The sequence below is a fragment of the Xenopus tropicalis genome, chromosome 3 (genome assembly GCF_000004195.4).
Source record: "Xenopus tropicalis strain Nigerian chromosome 3, UCB_Xtro_10.0, whole genome shotgun sequence".
In the NCBI taxonomy this organism is placed as follows: Eukaryota; Metazoa; Chordata; class Amphibia; order Anura; family Pipidae; genus Xenopus; species Xenopus tropicalis.
Genome location: NC_030679.2, coordinates 37825209 through 37839793, shown reverse-complemented (window position 1 = coordinate 37839793; position 14585 = coordinate 37825209). Strand labels below are relative to the sequence as shown.

Genomic DNA, 14585 nt, shown 5'->3' with positions numbered 1-14585 from the left:
CACTGGTGGAAGGAGGAAAAACCTTTTTGAGGAATCAAGGTTAAAAATGAAGTATTGAGGCGAAGCCAAGTTGTGACTGATGGATAGCAAAATGCATATTAATGATAATGTCATAGGGGAAAATCCCAGGCTGTAGCTTATAGTGTCCAGCTAGTTATCAAAACTGCCAAAATTGCTCTATGGCTTGACACTCTGCCATGTTGGCACTGCCAATGGCCTCTCAGGCTGCCCAACCCTTCCTATCACCTCTTGCTGACATATGGAAATGGTTATGGTAAAAACCTTGGCTGATGCAAGGAGAAGGAAAGGCTTCATCAGTGGAAGGTGCCAGTGTTAGTAACCTAACAGGCACCCCTAAGGTTTGGCAGCCCCCAGTCATTTAGCCTTTCCTTCTCATTTAAGGGGTTGTTCACTTTCAAATTATCTTTTAGTATGATGTAGAGAGTACTGATCTCAGACAATTGGTCTTCATTTCTTTTTATTTGAATTGTTTAGCTTTTTGTTCAGCAGTTCTCCAGTTTGGAATTTCAGTAGCTATCTGGTTGCTAGGGTCCAATTTAACCTAGCAACCAGGCAGACAGACATATGAATAGAAAATGCCCATTTGAAAGCCTGAGAGAGGAAGGAAACTGAAAATAAGAATAGGCTATTCTATAAAGTACTAAAACGTAACCTGAAGGTGAACCACCTCTTTAACAGGCAAAATATCAAACTCACTGACCCAGGGGCAAACTATATCAAAATCATGCCATACAAAAAAAAAATAAAAAAATCTACAGAGCCTTTGAGAAGTCTTGGGGCCACCAAATGCCCCCCATAGGGCTGCATCTGGCCTGCCCTGACTATTAGGGAGCTACACCTGCTAAGTAATACCCTATTCTAGTATTACAGCAGGAGCACCCATACCGAAGGCTTTCTATATACCCTAGCGTCAATTCTCAAGCCGAGGCATCTCCAAAAATTCCTGGGCAAAAACAAACATTTTTATTTAAATCATTCTGTCAGGAATCCAAATGACAAGGACACACTTGTTAGTCGTCGATAACATTGAAAAAAGACAAAACATTGATAACTTATGCAAAATAAAAGGCACACAATTTATAGCTAAGCACTGTCCATCTTGTGTAGCATCCATCCTGTCTCTTTCTTGCCAAGAAGCCCAATTAACACGGTCACGGAGTGGCCTTTAGCAAGTCCCGCCTAAACACGGGATAACCAGAATTAACCTTGGTAAGTTTTAGCAGCAGTTTAATCAACACCGAGAAATTTCAATGACACGGAACCCAGAGAGAATTTTCATATGTAGCGGCGGCAGCGGCCGGTGGGAAGGGATAAGGGCTGATGTTGCGTTGGCTGATGATTAAGGTGGGATGCTATCGTGGATGCTCTCTAACTGCTCCTCGTACAGTTTTATCTTCTCCTCCAGGTTCTTTTGTTCAATTAGGAGGGAGGTCTTCAGTCTGACAAAGTGCTTGTAGTCCTGCAGCTGCTCCTCATTCAGGTATTTTACAAGGATTCCCGTGACAACTTGTTCTCTGCGGTCTAAGTTTGCCTTTAAGTCTTTGGCATCTTCTCTTTGACTGGACAGGAGATTGTGGCGCTCCTTTAGGGATTGCTAGCAGAAGGAATCAAACAAATAACAGTTAAAGGAAAACTATGCCTCTGAACATTGCAGGTCCCTATTAAAATATATTGCATGAACAAGCTTGTCCTGCTTCATCTAAATAAACAATATAAAAATATACCTTTTATTTAGCAGTTTATGCCATTGGGTACTCCTAAATTCACAGTGCACACAAACAAGCCAAGGCACACATACATGCTAGGCCCCATCAGCCAATGAATGGACAGAGTTCTGCCTTTTGCTCCCACACTACTTCCTGTTACAGTTAGAGCTTGGCATTAGGAATGGTGTGGCATGGGCGCTAGTTTAGTTTTAGCCTTTGTGCAAATATTGTAAAGCAGTGGTCCCCAACCTTTTTTGCACCACGGACCGGTCTCAAGCAAGTCAATTTTTCCAAGGACCGGGGGGGTGGCAAAACTAGTGCATAGTATATAATTTTATATTATGCACTTTATTTCTATTATTATAAAATATAATACAGCTTATCATAATACAAAATCAGTGGGAGACCTGAGCTTGTTTCCCTGCAACTAGATGCGCCCAGCCCCCTTGTTTTTCTTACTCCCACCTAAGTGGTTACATCCCCTGCTGCTTAGTATGGAGCTTTAAGCACTTTGGTCCTTGTCACTATTAGTCATAAGCAAATTTTTCGGCAGGCATGGATTTGCAGCAAATTTCCGCATTTTCCCATTGGCGAAACTTCTGTGAAAATTCATTGTGAAAAATTTGTCGCCCTTAAAAAAAAAAGTCAAGTCAAAATGGGTGCAGCTGAATCAAAATGGGCATGGTCACGTCACAACTGGTACGGTAGCGCCAAAAATAGGCGTGTGGCAAAAGAAAAAATTGTGCATTGTCATGACTGTGTAACACATCAGAGAGTTCGGATCGGTAATTGGGACCAGAGGTGGGCCGATTCAGCACAGCCCACGGCCCGGTGGTTGGGGACCCCCGGTGTAAAGAATGACTGGGGCTCTTGATGTTTGAAGCAAATTCGCAGTTATGAAGCAAATAAGGGGTGTATTTATTAACATCGGAGACAAACATCTCATAGCAACCAATCAGCAAATAGATTTGAAAGGTCACCTACAAGTTAGTAAACAAAAGCAAAGATGTGATTGGTTGTGAGCTGCTGTTTCATTTGCATTAATGGCACTCAGTGAGTGAAGAACAGAGTCAGTCATCAGTCATTTGGAAGCATGTATTTCCCCACATGATATGCTAAATCAAACTAATTTTTATGGCAGCTTTTGAATATTTCTAATAATGCCCATTATACTGAATAGAAAAGGGTATCACAGAACCTGGGGCACAGAAACATATCCCATGGCACCTATGGACCTACCTTCCCTTCTGTATTCACTCCCTAGATCCCTTCTCCTGTTATTTGCTGTACTTCTGCACTTCTCCCCTGTTTTTATTTACTTTTACATTTCTTCTTTTTTAAATGTTCCCTACCTTCCTTTTTGTATGCCTTTTTCTACCTACCTATTCTTTTTTTTTTTCTTCTTCTTCCTTGTGCTTCTTCCACCATTCAGCTTCTCTCTCCATTTCCTCATTCTCTGCTGTTTCTCGCCCCCTTCCAATGCATTTTTCTACCTTTCCCCTATACTTCACCCTCTATTCCCTTTCATTCCAGTCCTTCCTTTTCTGCTGTTGTTTCCTTCCCCCTGTGTTTTCCCCTACTCTATTCTGTTTTCATAACTACTCCATTGTCGCCTTCATAATGGTTACTTTCCTCTTATGTCTCCAACCCCCAAGAAAAGAGAAAAGAAGTCTGTGGCTACTGAGTGTGCTGGTATATTTACTCTTCTTAATGCTAGGAGTCGTGTGTTGTCCCTGCTAAAAATCCCAGGTCAGTAGGTGAAGGGTTTGCATGTATTGCAGTTGGCATTCAGGAGTTCTTATGCCTTGGGCTGTAACTTATCGTTAGCAGCACTAAGCAACCATTACCCATCAGCCCCAAGCACCGGCAGTGGGGCAATCCATTTAATTGGCTTATAGATGATTCAGAGTGGAATGTCACGTCACCTGACTAATCCCTGTGCATCTCAGAGCCGTGCAGCTAACAATTAGCGATTACTGAGAGCCAAGGGACAAGAATAACCTCAACATATGCAAAGTGACAACACTTTATTTTTAGCGACCCCAGTTGAATGGAGCTAGCATTAGGAACAACACCCAGCAAAGGAAAGTTGTACATCAGTTCCACCTCTGGCCTCCTAGAGTCAGAGAGACTGGGGGACTGAAAATGACTGCTTTCTGCGCGAGCCAGTTGGGCTCATTTACTAACAGTGGGCACATTTGCCTTAGTGCTATAACTTATGTAACAACAGTGCCGCCTACTGGTTGTTGTGGCCAACTGTATACAGACAAGAAAAGACTAAAGGTCCCCATACACGGGCCGACTATAGCTGCCGATATCGGTCCCTTGGACCGATTCGGCAGCTAATCGGCCCGTGTATGGGGAGAGCAGAGCGGCCTGGCCGACCAATATCTGGCCTGAAATTGGCCAGATCTCGATCGGCCAGGTTAGAAAATCCGGTCGGATCGGGGACCGCATCGGCTCGTTGATGCGGTCCCCGATCCGACTGCCCCATTGCCGCCCACATAATCCGATCATTTGGCCCCTAAATGCTCCCCGATATCGCCCACCCGTAGGTGGCGATATCGGGGGAAGATCCGCTCGCTTGGCGACATCGCCAAGCGAGCGGATCTGCTCATGTATGGCCACCTTAACTCTCAGAAAAGAAAGGTTTTTTGTGCTTAGAAGTGTGCTCTGAGAAATTCTACATTCATTTGTTGTCAGAGTTTAAATAACCTCTAATTTTGTATGTTGCTGACAGTTAAAACCCTTATGACATATTAGAGCATAATTATTTTGATTTCAAACATAGTGGACACCAAGCGCTCCGGACTCCGGGGTCTCTCATAAAATCAAATCTTTATTGTAGCATTAAAAGAAGGAACGCCTAATGCGTTTCGTATGCCAAGCACACTTACTAATAGGCTTAAGATTTAAGCCTATGAGTAAGTGTGCTTGGCATATGAAACGCGTTAGGCGTTCCTTCTTTTAATGCTACAATAAAGATTTGATTTTGAGAGACCCCGGAGTCCGGAGCGCTTGGTGTCCACTACGTTTGAAATCGGCTTTTTTTCCCCTTCAGCTACGGGTTCGGGGCCCTGAGCACCCGGACCAGCCAGGGATACCGGTGAGCTATTTTGACTTGTACTGACTATGCTTGACCATTGTGTTCCTTGAACAGCATTTGCGATACGTCCGGGGTTTTTACACCCGGACCTCACTGTTTAGATTGGTACGGATTGTATTTTCTGAGTTGGAGCATTTATTATCACATGCAGAGAAATTTACTTTTGTTTTTCGTTTTTGTTTTACTTTATATATTATCTTACCATAATTATTTTGACTTGTAAAAATATTAGTTATCCTTTAAATATTGCCCACATATTCTGTACAATATTTCTGTTATCCTTTCTGAAACATACAACTCAAAGTATATATTAAGATACATTTTCCTTTTGAAGATTTCTGCAGAATTCTAAACACAGAATGTATATCTGTACTCAGCATTTCTCTGCCTCTAGCAGTTCCACGGATTGTGTATTCTATAGCTGCTCAAATAGTTCCCTCTAGTGTTCACTTTATCATTAGACTTTTGTTACTATCAAAATATTTCCTTAAAGGAACAGTCACACCAAAAAATGAAAGTGTCCAGGTCCAGTTATTTTCTCATCCTAAACAGACATCACATTGTAAAAGCCAGTTAGGAAAATAACAAAAACTTTGTTAAAAAATTAACAGAAACTGCTTAGCAGAGGGAGTATAAAGAGTATTGACACACCAAACACTGAAATTAGCAAGCAGGCTCCCAAACATTAACCTGTTTTAGTGGTTGGCATGTTAATTCTATTTATACTGCTACCTGCTCAGTAAGTGACAGTTTCAGGGAATACATTTGGAGGGGGAGTAAAGTTAGACAGGCCCACCAGATGGCCAGAGCATCTCCTGGTGGGTCCAGCCTAAGTCAATTCTCCTGCGCCCTTTCTTATTTGCAGCACAGACATAAATAAACACTTATATCATATGGCACTGTCTCCATTTTAATGTTTTACAGGTGGGTCCTGGTGTCGGACTTTTTGGTGAGCCCTAAGAGGTCCAATCTGACCCAGGGGCAAAGCACAGAATGCTTACTTACCATCTCTTCTGCATCTGTATTTTCATCAACCTTGCTTAAAGCATTTTCAACCCGAGTCAGCCTTGTCGACAGGGAAAATAGCAGGCTCACCACTTTCTCCAGATCCCCAATGAACATCATGTAGCGCTCAAACTCATTGGGCTTACACAACTCTTTCACTAGTGCCTGAATATTATTGCCGTGCGTCGTGTTCTTACTATTATCAGCCAAAAGGATTTCTTTTTGCTCACAAAGGTCCTCTAGCTTGGAACCGATGTTAGAAAGAAGTTCCATCTGAAAGAGACGACAATGCGATGTAAAAACAAAATTATGAGTGCATCAGATAATGAGCAGACAAGCTGTATCAATGTTTTTGAGTATAGGGGAGCATCAACAACAAAGAATCTTAAGACCATCATTTTTATTCATGGAAATATATATAAACCATGTTGGAGCATTACTGGCTTCTATAAAGGTGTTACTGGATTTACTTGTATATCTGCTAAATAAATCTCCTAAAGCTCTGCTTTTAACCTACATCAAAGTGTAAATGTTCCCTCACAACAGAATGGCTTGATGTCTAACTACAGACAAACAATAAGAGACACACAAAGGAGGGACAAGTGGGAGTCCTGATTTTGAAATGCACACTGGTAAAATGGAGAAGTTTCCTAAAGCTTTGTTGTGGGGCCCAGTTTGTTTAATGATGTTTTTCTGCATGAAGCTTCTTAACAGTAATGGCACACAAGGCAGCTTTCAGCATTCTGTCATCTTAAGTGGGTTTTTTTTGTAGTTCCTTGGGCAAGAGATCAAATGCTTAAACCCCAGCTCCTATCCACTATCCAATCGCCTGCAAGTGCCCGGTCCGGTCAAGTAATTTATTGTTTAAAAACTCTCAGTGGCACATCTTTTAGTGCTGAGTGCCTGTTACTTGACTACTTGCAGCAGTTGCTTTCAGAGTGAATGTGGGAGTATTTTGAGTATTATGTCTCCTGCCCATGGAGCTACACAGTGGGTGACAAAATGCTAGAAAATCGCCCTGTGTGCCAAGAACCTTAAATGCCTGCACATTATGTCACAGCATGCATTTTAGTGAAGAAAGGCTTGATAATGATTCATTGAAATAGAGTGCAGAATAAAGATTGTGCCATCTCCTACACATGCTGGGATCAACTGAATTTCTGTGCCAGCCTGGCTTTCTCACCAAGACCGCAAAAAGGAAACATAAGTCTTAACAACATGTTAGAACTTTGTATATTTGTGTTGATGTATATGAGATATATGAAAATAGGAGCAGCCTTTTGTTCCCTCTCCTAATAGAATATCCACTCTGATAAAATACTGCCCTCAAAGGTAAAAACATCTTGAAAAACGGAAGAGAATCTAAAAAGTAATTTTTTATGCTCCGTAACTGGAAAGCAAATGCCTTATTAAAAACTCCTTACAAACAACTCTCATTAATATCATCAATTATCAGATTTATCTGCACAAATTGTGCTTGTACCACACGCAGGACATGTCACTGCAGTTTACAAAGTATTACAGGTAAGGGATCCATTATCCGGAAACTCATTATCCAGAAAGCTCATTGACTATATTTTAATCAAATAATTCCGATTTTAATAATAAAACTGTTGTTTGTACTTGATCCCAACTAAGATATAATTAATCCTTATTGGAGAAAAAAACAATCCTACAGAGTTTATTTAATGTTTAAATGATTTTTAATTTAAGTTATGGAGATCCAAATTACAGAAAGATCCCTTATCCAGAAAGCCCCAGGTCCTGAGAATTCTGGATAACAGGTCCTATATCTGTACTATAAATTATTTTAGAGCCACAGCCCTCATATTATAAATTACAGTCAAATACAAACATTATAAACTCCGAGCTGCTTTTTACACTAGTAGATCCTTCGACAGAATTTGAGACAACTTTAGATGGATTTTATTCACCTTTCTCAGGTGTTTAGGAAGAATTTGCTTGTACAAAAGGCTGGGCTTGATAGACATGTCTCATTTCAGCCTCCATTACAATACAAGGAAGATACTTTACACATAACTAACGTAAAGGCCACATACCTTCTTTGAAGTGATGTCATCTAGGCTTTCCCCATCTGGCCTCCGCGCAGAACTCTTCTGAAGCATCACGGTTATTTTTGAAGGAAGTTTAGAAGAACTTTCAAGGTCTGAACTACAGAACAATAAAATGAAGTTAATATTTTACTCAAACAATGTCAGTTACCGCTAAGTTTATGAATCTTATTTGCCTTTCGGGCTTAGCAGTGCCAGGCCAAGAGGGAAAGCGCACCTGAGGTAAGACTGGACTCACCCATATTGGCCAAATGTGTGCTCTCGCCATAGGGGGGTGGGTGTAACGAGCAGGAGGGAATATGATTCGAGAAAGTGACTAGAACCCTACTTATCACAGCATACCTCACAACTGTCCCGATTTTCGTGGGACAGTCCCGATTTTAACAGCTTAACCGAAAAAGATACAAAGTTTCTCAAACTTAATTAGATAAGCAGGCTTTTGGCAGGGAGCGCAGAATACTCAACACCTGTACTTAGATACAATCCTAAGTAATAAGCTAAACAAGTCTCTTAGGGGAACTAAGACTTGCAGCTTAAAGGGCAATTTCACACATATAACAAGACCCCACAACCCCCAGAAATGTGTTCAAACTTAAAATAACCTGCCAAATTTAGTAAAATGGGAGTGGTATTTAGGGGGTGTGGTCGCAAAAATGGGCATGGTCTGATATTTATACCATAAGCTCTATTGAGCAGGGCCATTATTACCTCTTGTTTGAATCTACATTTGCGTGAACTTTGTACATTTGATGTACAGTATACTCCCTTTTCACACAATATGTACCCACTTTATAAATACCTGTAATTAATACACGTGAAAGTAAAATCTATATCCTTACTTAGTTTGGCTGAAAAGCACAGTAATATCCTATCCCTTCAGGACACTGTTACCTATAAGCTCATTGTGCACTTACAGGCTGCAGAGAAAACTGCCTCCTCTTATTGTCTATAGGAGAAGTTGTCTAGACAATTTGTCAGAGAAATTACAAATAAGTTTTTAATGAATGTATATTGGAAAGTTGCAAATAATTACATTTGCTTATTGTTGTAGCCCAACTCCATAATCCACAACCTTTATGGAGTGGGTAAAATAATAAAAATGAATAAAAATACTTCTAAAGGGCATAAAGAGAATAATTAGTGAAAAAAATAAATAGAGAATCCGTTTAAGGGTGCAGCAGGCCAGGTGCTTCTATATAATCCAAAGTGAAGTCTAATGTTATTATATTATATGGGGGGTATATTATATTATACAGGGGGTCCGTTACTACTTTACTTCTACTTTACTTTAATTTACCCTTAGTGTACATTTATGTTCACCCTGAGTACAGACAGTGCTGTATTTATAAGCCAAGCTCTTTGTGCTCTGTTCTAGGAGTGAAAAGTACTGCACTTTGGGCACAAACCATGAGTCCAGGTTCCAAAAAAAACAGGGCACTTTGCACCCTGACCCCACCTTTGTAAACAAGACCTCATGTATGAGCAGTTACTTTAAGGTTAAAACAACATTTAGTACATAGAACCAAATAATACATGAAAAATTGGGATAACCTAAGAATTAACATTAGGGTCACCTCAGATTTTAGTGGTACTTGCACCCATTTAAATGAGTATTTATAAGTATGTACTAAGCATCCCTTACACATGAATGGCAAACTTTTATGATGAGAATAAAACAAATTGTTGATAACAGATTTTTTTTGTACTTACTTGTTTTTCCTTAATGTTTCACTGTTGTCTTTTCTAAGAAGTCCTCTAGTTCTAGATTTTTCCGCTTCAGTGAAGTCCATAGGGAAGAGGCTTTTCATGAGATCCATAGCAGATTCTCTGACAGAAATCGGCTGGAGACAATTCATCAGAGATTTATCCTTGGCAACTATGTCTTTAACCAGTTCCTCTCGTCTTTCATCTTCTGGAGATTTTAACTTCACCTTGGGTAAATCTTCCTCTTCTGGTTCCTTACTTTTCTGCTCAATGTCCTGTGATTTTTGCTCCATGGAATCTTCATTTCCACTGCTCTTGTCATCACCGACATATGGCTCTGTAGTCTGCATTACGTTAACCTGGCTAGAAGGAAGGGACCTCAACTCTAGCTGCTGTGAGCTGTCTACAAACTCTGCTAGCATAGGTTCTCTGCCTTCTTCAACTTCTTGATTCTCAGCACTAAAGCCATGTGGCTTGTTGTCTTCTGAAGTCTCAGGAGGTTGCGTTGTCGTCGCATTCACAGCAGCAGTGTCCAAAACACCTTCATCAGTCTCGGAGCTAAAATGAAATATAAAGCTTGGGTAAACCACTGAGGCTTGAGTAACAAAAGAGTGGCTTGCATGAGTGCAATGAGGGACATTAATGTGTTATCTATCTATCTATATATATCTCCCACCCTTCCCAGCTGCAGTCAGGTGATCCCAGTGGAGCCAATAAAAGAGCAACCATATGGGGGTTTTAACCTTGAAAGCAAGAAAGTTGCAGGTAAAACTTAGTCCCTTGGCTAAATGTATATTGAAGCAGTAGAATTCTTAATGAATCGCATAAGTCAGTGTAGGAACTGGTCAGAAGGGATGACTTTGACGCAGATGGCCAGCTTGAAGTATATTGCAATGTACGGACAAACAATCCCTGTTTTGCTTACAGGGAAGGGCATTTCTTAGTAGCTTAATGCACCGAATGTCTTAATGTCCTATATATATTGATAATGGGTGAGTGCAGAGGATCTCTTGTTGTTGTTTCTATGTATTTTGTGCTCACAGCCTCATTGCACCCCCGCCTAATGGTTTAAAATTTAGTGGTTGAGCACAACTTTCCCTTTTTTTGCTATAGCTTATACAGGAGCAGTGGCCAGCTCCATGTTGTAGCTCCCACCCTTCCCAACTGCAGTCAGGTGATCCCAGTGGAGCCAATAAAAGGGCAACCATATGGGGGTTTTAACCTTGAAAGCAAGAAAGTTGCAGGTAAAACTTAGTCCCTTGGCTAAATGTATATTGAAGCAGTAGAATTCTTAATGAATCGCATAAGTCATTGTAGGACTGGTCAGAAGGGATGACTTTGACGCAGTTGGCCAGCTTGAAGTATATTGCAATATATGGACAAACAATCCCTGTTTTGCTTACAGGGAAGGGCATTTCTTAGTAGCTTAATGCACCGAATGTCTTAATGTCCTATATATATTGATAATGGGTGAGTGCAGAGGATCTCTTGTTGTTGTTTCTATATCTATATATAGATATATATCTATATCTATATATATATCATGAAAACAGGACATACTGGGCAGCAATAATCCATAAGAAACAAGAGAGTGCTTCTGCATAAGGTATATTTAGTTGGACAGAAATAGAACAGAAGACTACCTGTCCGAGGTAATCTTATTCACTTTCCTTGATGTGTTCTTTATCTCATAAGCACTGTACTATAGGAGAATCCATGTATATGGTTGTATAATAACCTTGGTGTAGGCATCAACATTATGTATTATAGAATGTGCCAGTGATTCAAAACATGCTTTAAAGTAAACAACCCATTCACCTTGGGTGAAAATAATCAGTTGTTGGATGCATCCCCATAACCTAAAAGTTGGGGCTCCAGCCAACACTATTACCAACTGGAAGCTTACTGAAGGTATTAGTAATGTTCTAACAAATACAGGGATCCCTGCTAAGTACTAAAATAAAATATGTGGAAGCGGTATAATGTACATGATTACTCTGTACAAGTACATTAGAGGGGATTATAGGCAGTTGGGGGATGTTCTTTTTTCCCATAAAAACAATCAACGCACCAGAGGTCACCCCTTTAGATTAGAGGAACGGAGCTTCCATTTGAAGCAGCGTAGGTGGTTTTTCACGGTGAGGGCAGTGAGGTTATGGAATGCCCTTCCTAGTGATGTGGTAATGGCAGATTCTGTTAATGCCTTTAAGAGGGGCCTGGATGAGTTCTTGATCAATCAGAATATCCAAGGCTATTGTGATACTAATATCTACAGTTAGTACTAGTGGTTGTATTTATAGTTTATGTATGTGAGTATAGATTGGTAGGTGTGGGTTAGGTGTGCTGGGTTTACTTGGATGGGTTGAACTTGATGGACACAGGTCTTTTTTCAACCCTATGTAACTATGTAACTATGTAACATTGGAACTCTGATGAATAGACTATGAACCAGACATAACCGCTCTCTCAAACATAACAACTGCTCTCCTTTCACCACATATCATTATTATGATCACTTAACCCTGCTAGTACATACATCTGATGATGGGCTGTTCATGTCTGAGTATTTAAAAGACTTGATCATTAACAATGTCTTTGTTAAATATAAAACTGGACTTATGCCTTGTGTCTAACACACAGACTGCTGAACATTTAATTAAAAATGCTTGAAACCAGCCCACTAACACCCAGGAATCCGAGCAGTTAGACTTTGATAAAGGATGTAGATATGTTGGCCTCTGCTTTGCTATCTGGTGTATTACTGTCCAAAGGACTGAAGTCATTACATCAGTTACCTTGGTGCAGCCTCATTGACAATCAGCCGTTCTAGATGACCCTGCTCAGGTAAGAAAGAAAAGCATAATGCAGTATCTTCCTCTTCACACACAGGGTTTCCAATATCGTGCAGATGGCTAAGGGCAGTGGAGCTGGGATCTTCATTTCTGGCAGTGCTGGCTTGTGTAAAGACCTCATCTTCTGTGTCCAAGCAATGCAATGGCTCAGGAGCCCAGGGGTGAACCTTTGCCGAAGGAGGAGAAGAGCAGGGATTATCTATGCCTGAGGAAGCAGCACTAGCTCTCAAGGGCCAGGAATGTGCCTCTTGTCCCAAATTTGCTAAGTCTGATCTGCGGGGCCCCAGAACACTTTCTTGATGTGTTTGTCTGGGCAGATTTCCTGTTTCGTTCTGAGTGCTAGCCAAGACGTTGTCTTGATGGGACACAGCTGCAGTCCTTGTGTTTTCCAGCCTTGGCGATATCACAGGCCCTTTAATGTGGTAAAGTTGATCTGAGCTATGGCTCAGCTCTGCAAGCGTTACAATGTCTGCAGTCCCTATTTCTTCCATAGACTTCCCTCTGCTTTTGGAAGCACGAATTCTCTCAGTGTCGGCGCTGGTGTTGTCCCCGGGTACAGTCAGCCTGTCAGAAGAATACAGTTAATTTGTGCTGGTGGTAACATTGCTTTCCTGCATTGGCCTTTTATTGAGAACACTTGGGCTGCTAGTTGGAATGAGGAGCGTAACAAGCGGGTTGAATGGTACCTAGAGATAAGTTCAGAGATGTAGGGTGGGGCAGAGTTATGAACTGCTTTGAATGCCAGAGTCATTAGTTTGAATTTTATCCTCGATTCCTGGATGGTAGGGGAGGCCAGTGCAGAGTGGCATGGCAGAGGAGGAGCGGTTGGAGAGGTGTATGAGCCTGGCAGCAGTATTCATTACGGACTGGAGAGGGGACAGTCTTTGGAGGGGCCAATTAATAGGGAGTTACAGTAGTCCAGGCGAGATATTATAAGAGAGTGAATAAGAATTTTGGCAGCATCTTGGGTGATAAATGATCGTATTTTGGAAATATTTGTTAGGTGAAAGTGATATGATTTGGTAACTGGTTATGAGGAGTGAAGGACAGGGCAGAATCGATGATAACCTTGATAACCTATATAGCAAGCTGTGTACAAGTATATGCCGCTTACTAACCCCATGCTATACTGTGTGAATAATAATGTGCATTTATCAAGCTATGTATTGAATGTGAAGCTAAGAGTAAAATTTCAATGTAAAAACTGATGTAAAAATGATGCTTTTTACTCAGCTTGTCCTTTGATTTTAATAGAGTATAATTATGGTGTAAATCCAAACTGCCCAGCAGGTGGCACTGCAGGCTTACAATATGTCCATACTTTTTGGCTTATCTGCACCAGTATGTCTCCACCTAGTTTTCCCCATCTCTAGGTTACCAGACCAGTGACTAACTTTGCCTCTTTTATCACATTACCCCAATAGAGAGCAAAGTGTTATCCCTTGTTTGAGTTTTGCAAGCCAACAGAACTATGACAAGTGGAATCTACTGGCTAGGAATTTATGATATTTGCTGAAAGCGGATTGGACTAACCTCATCCAACCCCATAAACTGTTTTATCCAGTAATGCTTTGAAAGCCTCCCAGCAGCTAGCAAAATGGTATAGCTCATGTGAATAGAAAACACACTTTAATTCTCTTACCGGTCATTATAAATGTGATTCTTGGAAAGTGCGGAGGGAAGAAATTCCATATTTACATACGAGACCTGAAATGAATTAAAGTAAAAGTAAATGTCACACTGGTTTTGTACAGGTTGCATTTGTATTTAGAGCTATTCTATATTTTAACCAGTGGCCCCTAGCAGTTTTTATGCTATGGTTTCGAGCTTCTTGCAAAACAGGTGTTCAAACCCCAAAAATGAAAGAGCACCTTTCACCTCACGGCCATAGGTTCAGTACCCCTTGTTTGACTTTAAAGAGGACCTGTAACCTTAAAAAACAAGTTCACTTACACTATAGAAATAATATAAATTCTGTTTCCTTCAGTCTTGCAATTACACAATCACAGCAAGCTGGGAGCTGCCATTTTGTGGACACTTACTAAGGCAAGCTTTGTATCACCCCAAAATCTTGCATATGCACCAGAATGGGGGGCCTGATGCAGTGGCTACACAATAA

The 14585-nt window shown here is 40.8% G+C and overlaps 1 protein-coding gene across 3 annotated transcripts in view; it reads right to left on the bottom strand.

Annotated features, from left to right (window-relative positions):
- Nucleotides 1-961: 961 nt before the first annotated feature.
- shroom1 (shroom family member 1) overlaps nt 962-14585 on the bottom strand; it is a 45044-nt gene continuing 31420 nt past the window's right edge. For all 3 annotated transcript variants that reach the window (XM_004912831.4, XM_002935260.5, XM_004912832.4), the window contains 6 exons: nt 14109-14173; nt 12410-13030; nt 9621-10172; nt 7899-8010; nt 5839-6111; nt 962-1615 (listed from right to left, as the gene is read on the bottom strand). In XM_004912831.4, the coding sequence (XP_004912888.2) occupies nt 1361-1615; nt 5839-6111; nt 7899-8010; nt 9621-10172; nt 12410-13030; nt 14109-14173 (1878 nt within the window). In that variant the 3' untranslated portion in view covers nt 962-1360. The remainder of the gene's footprint in view (nt 1616-5838; nt 6112-7898; nt 8011-9620; nt 10173-12409; nt 13031-14108; nt 14174-14585) is intronic.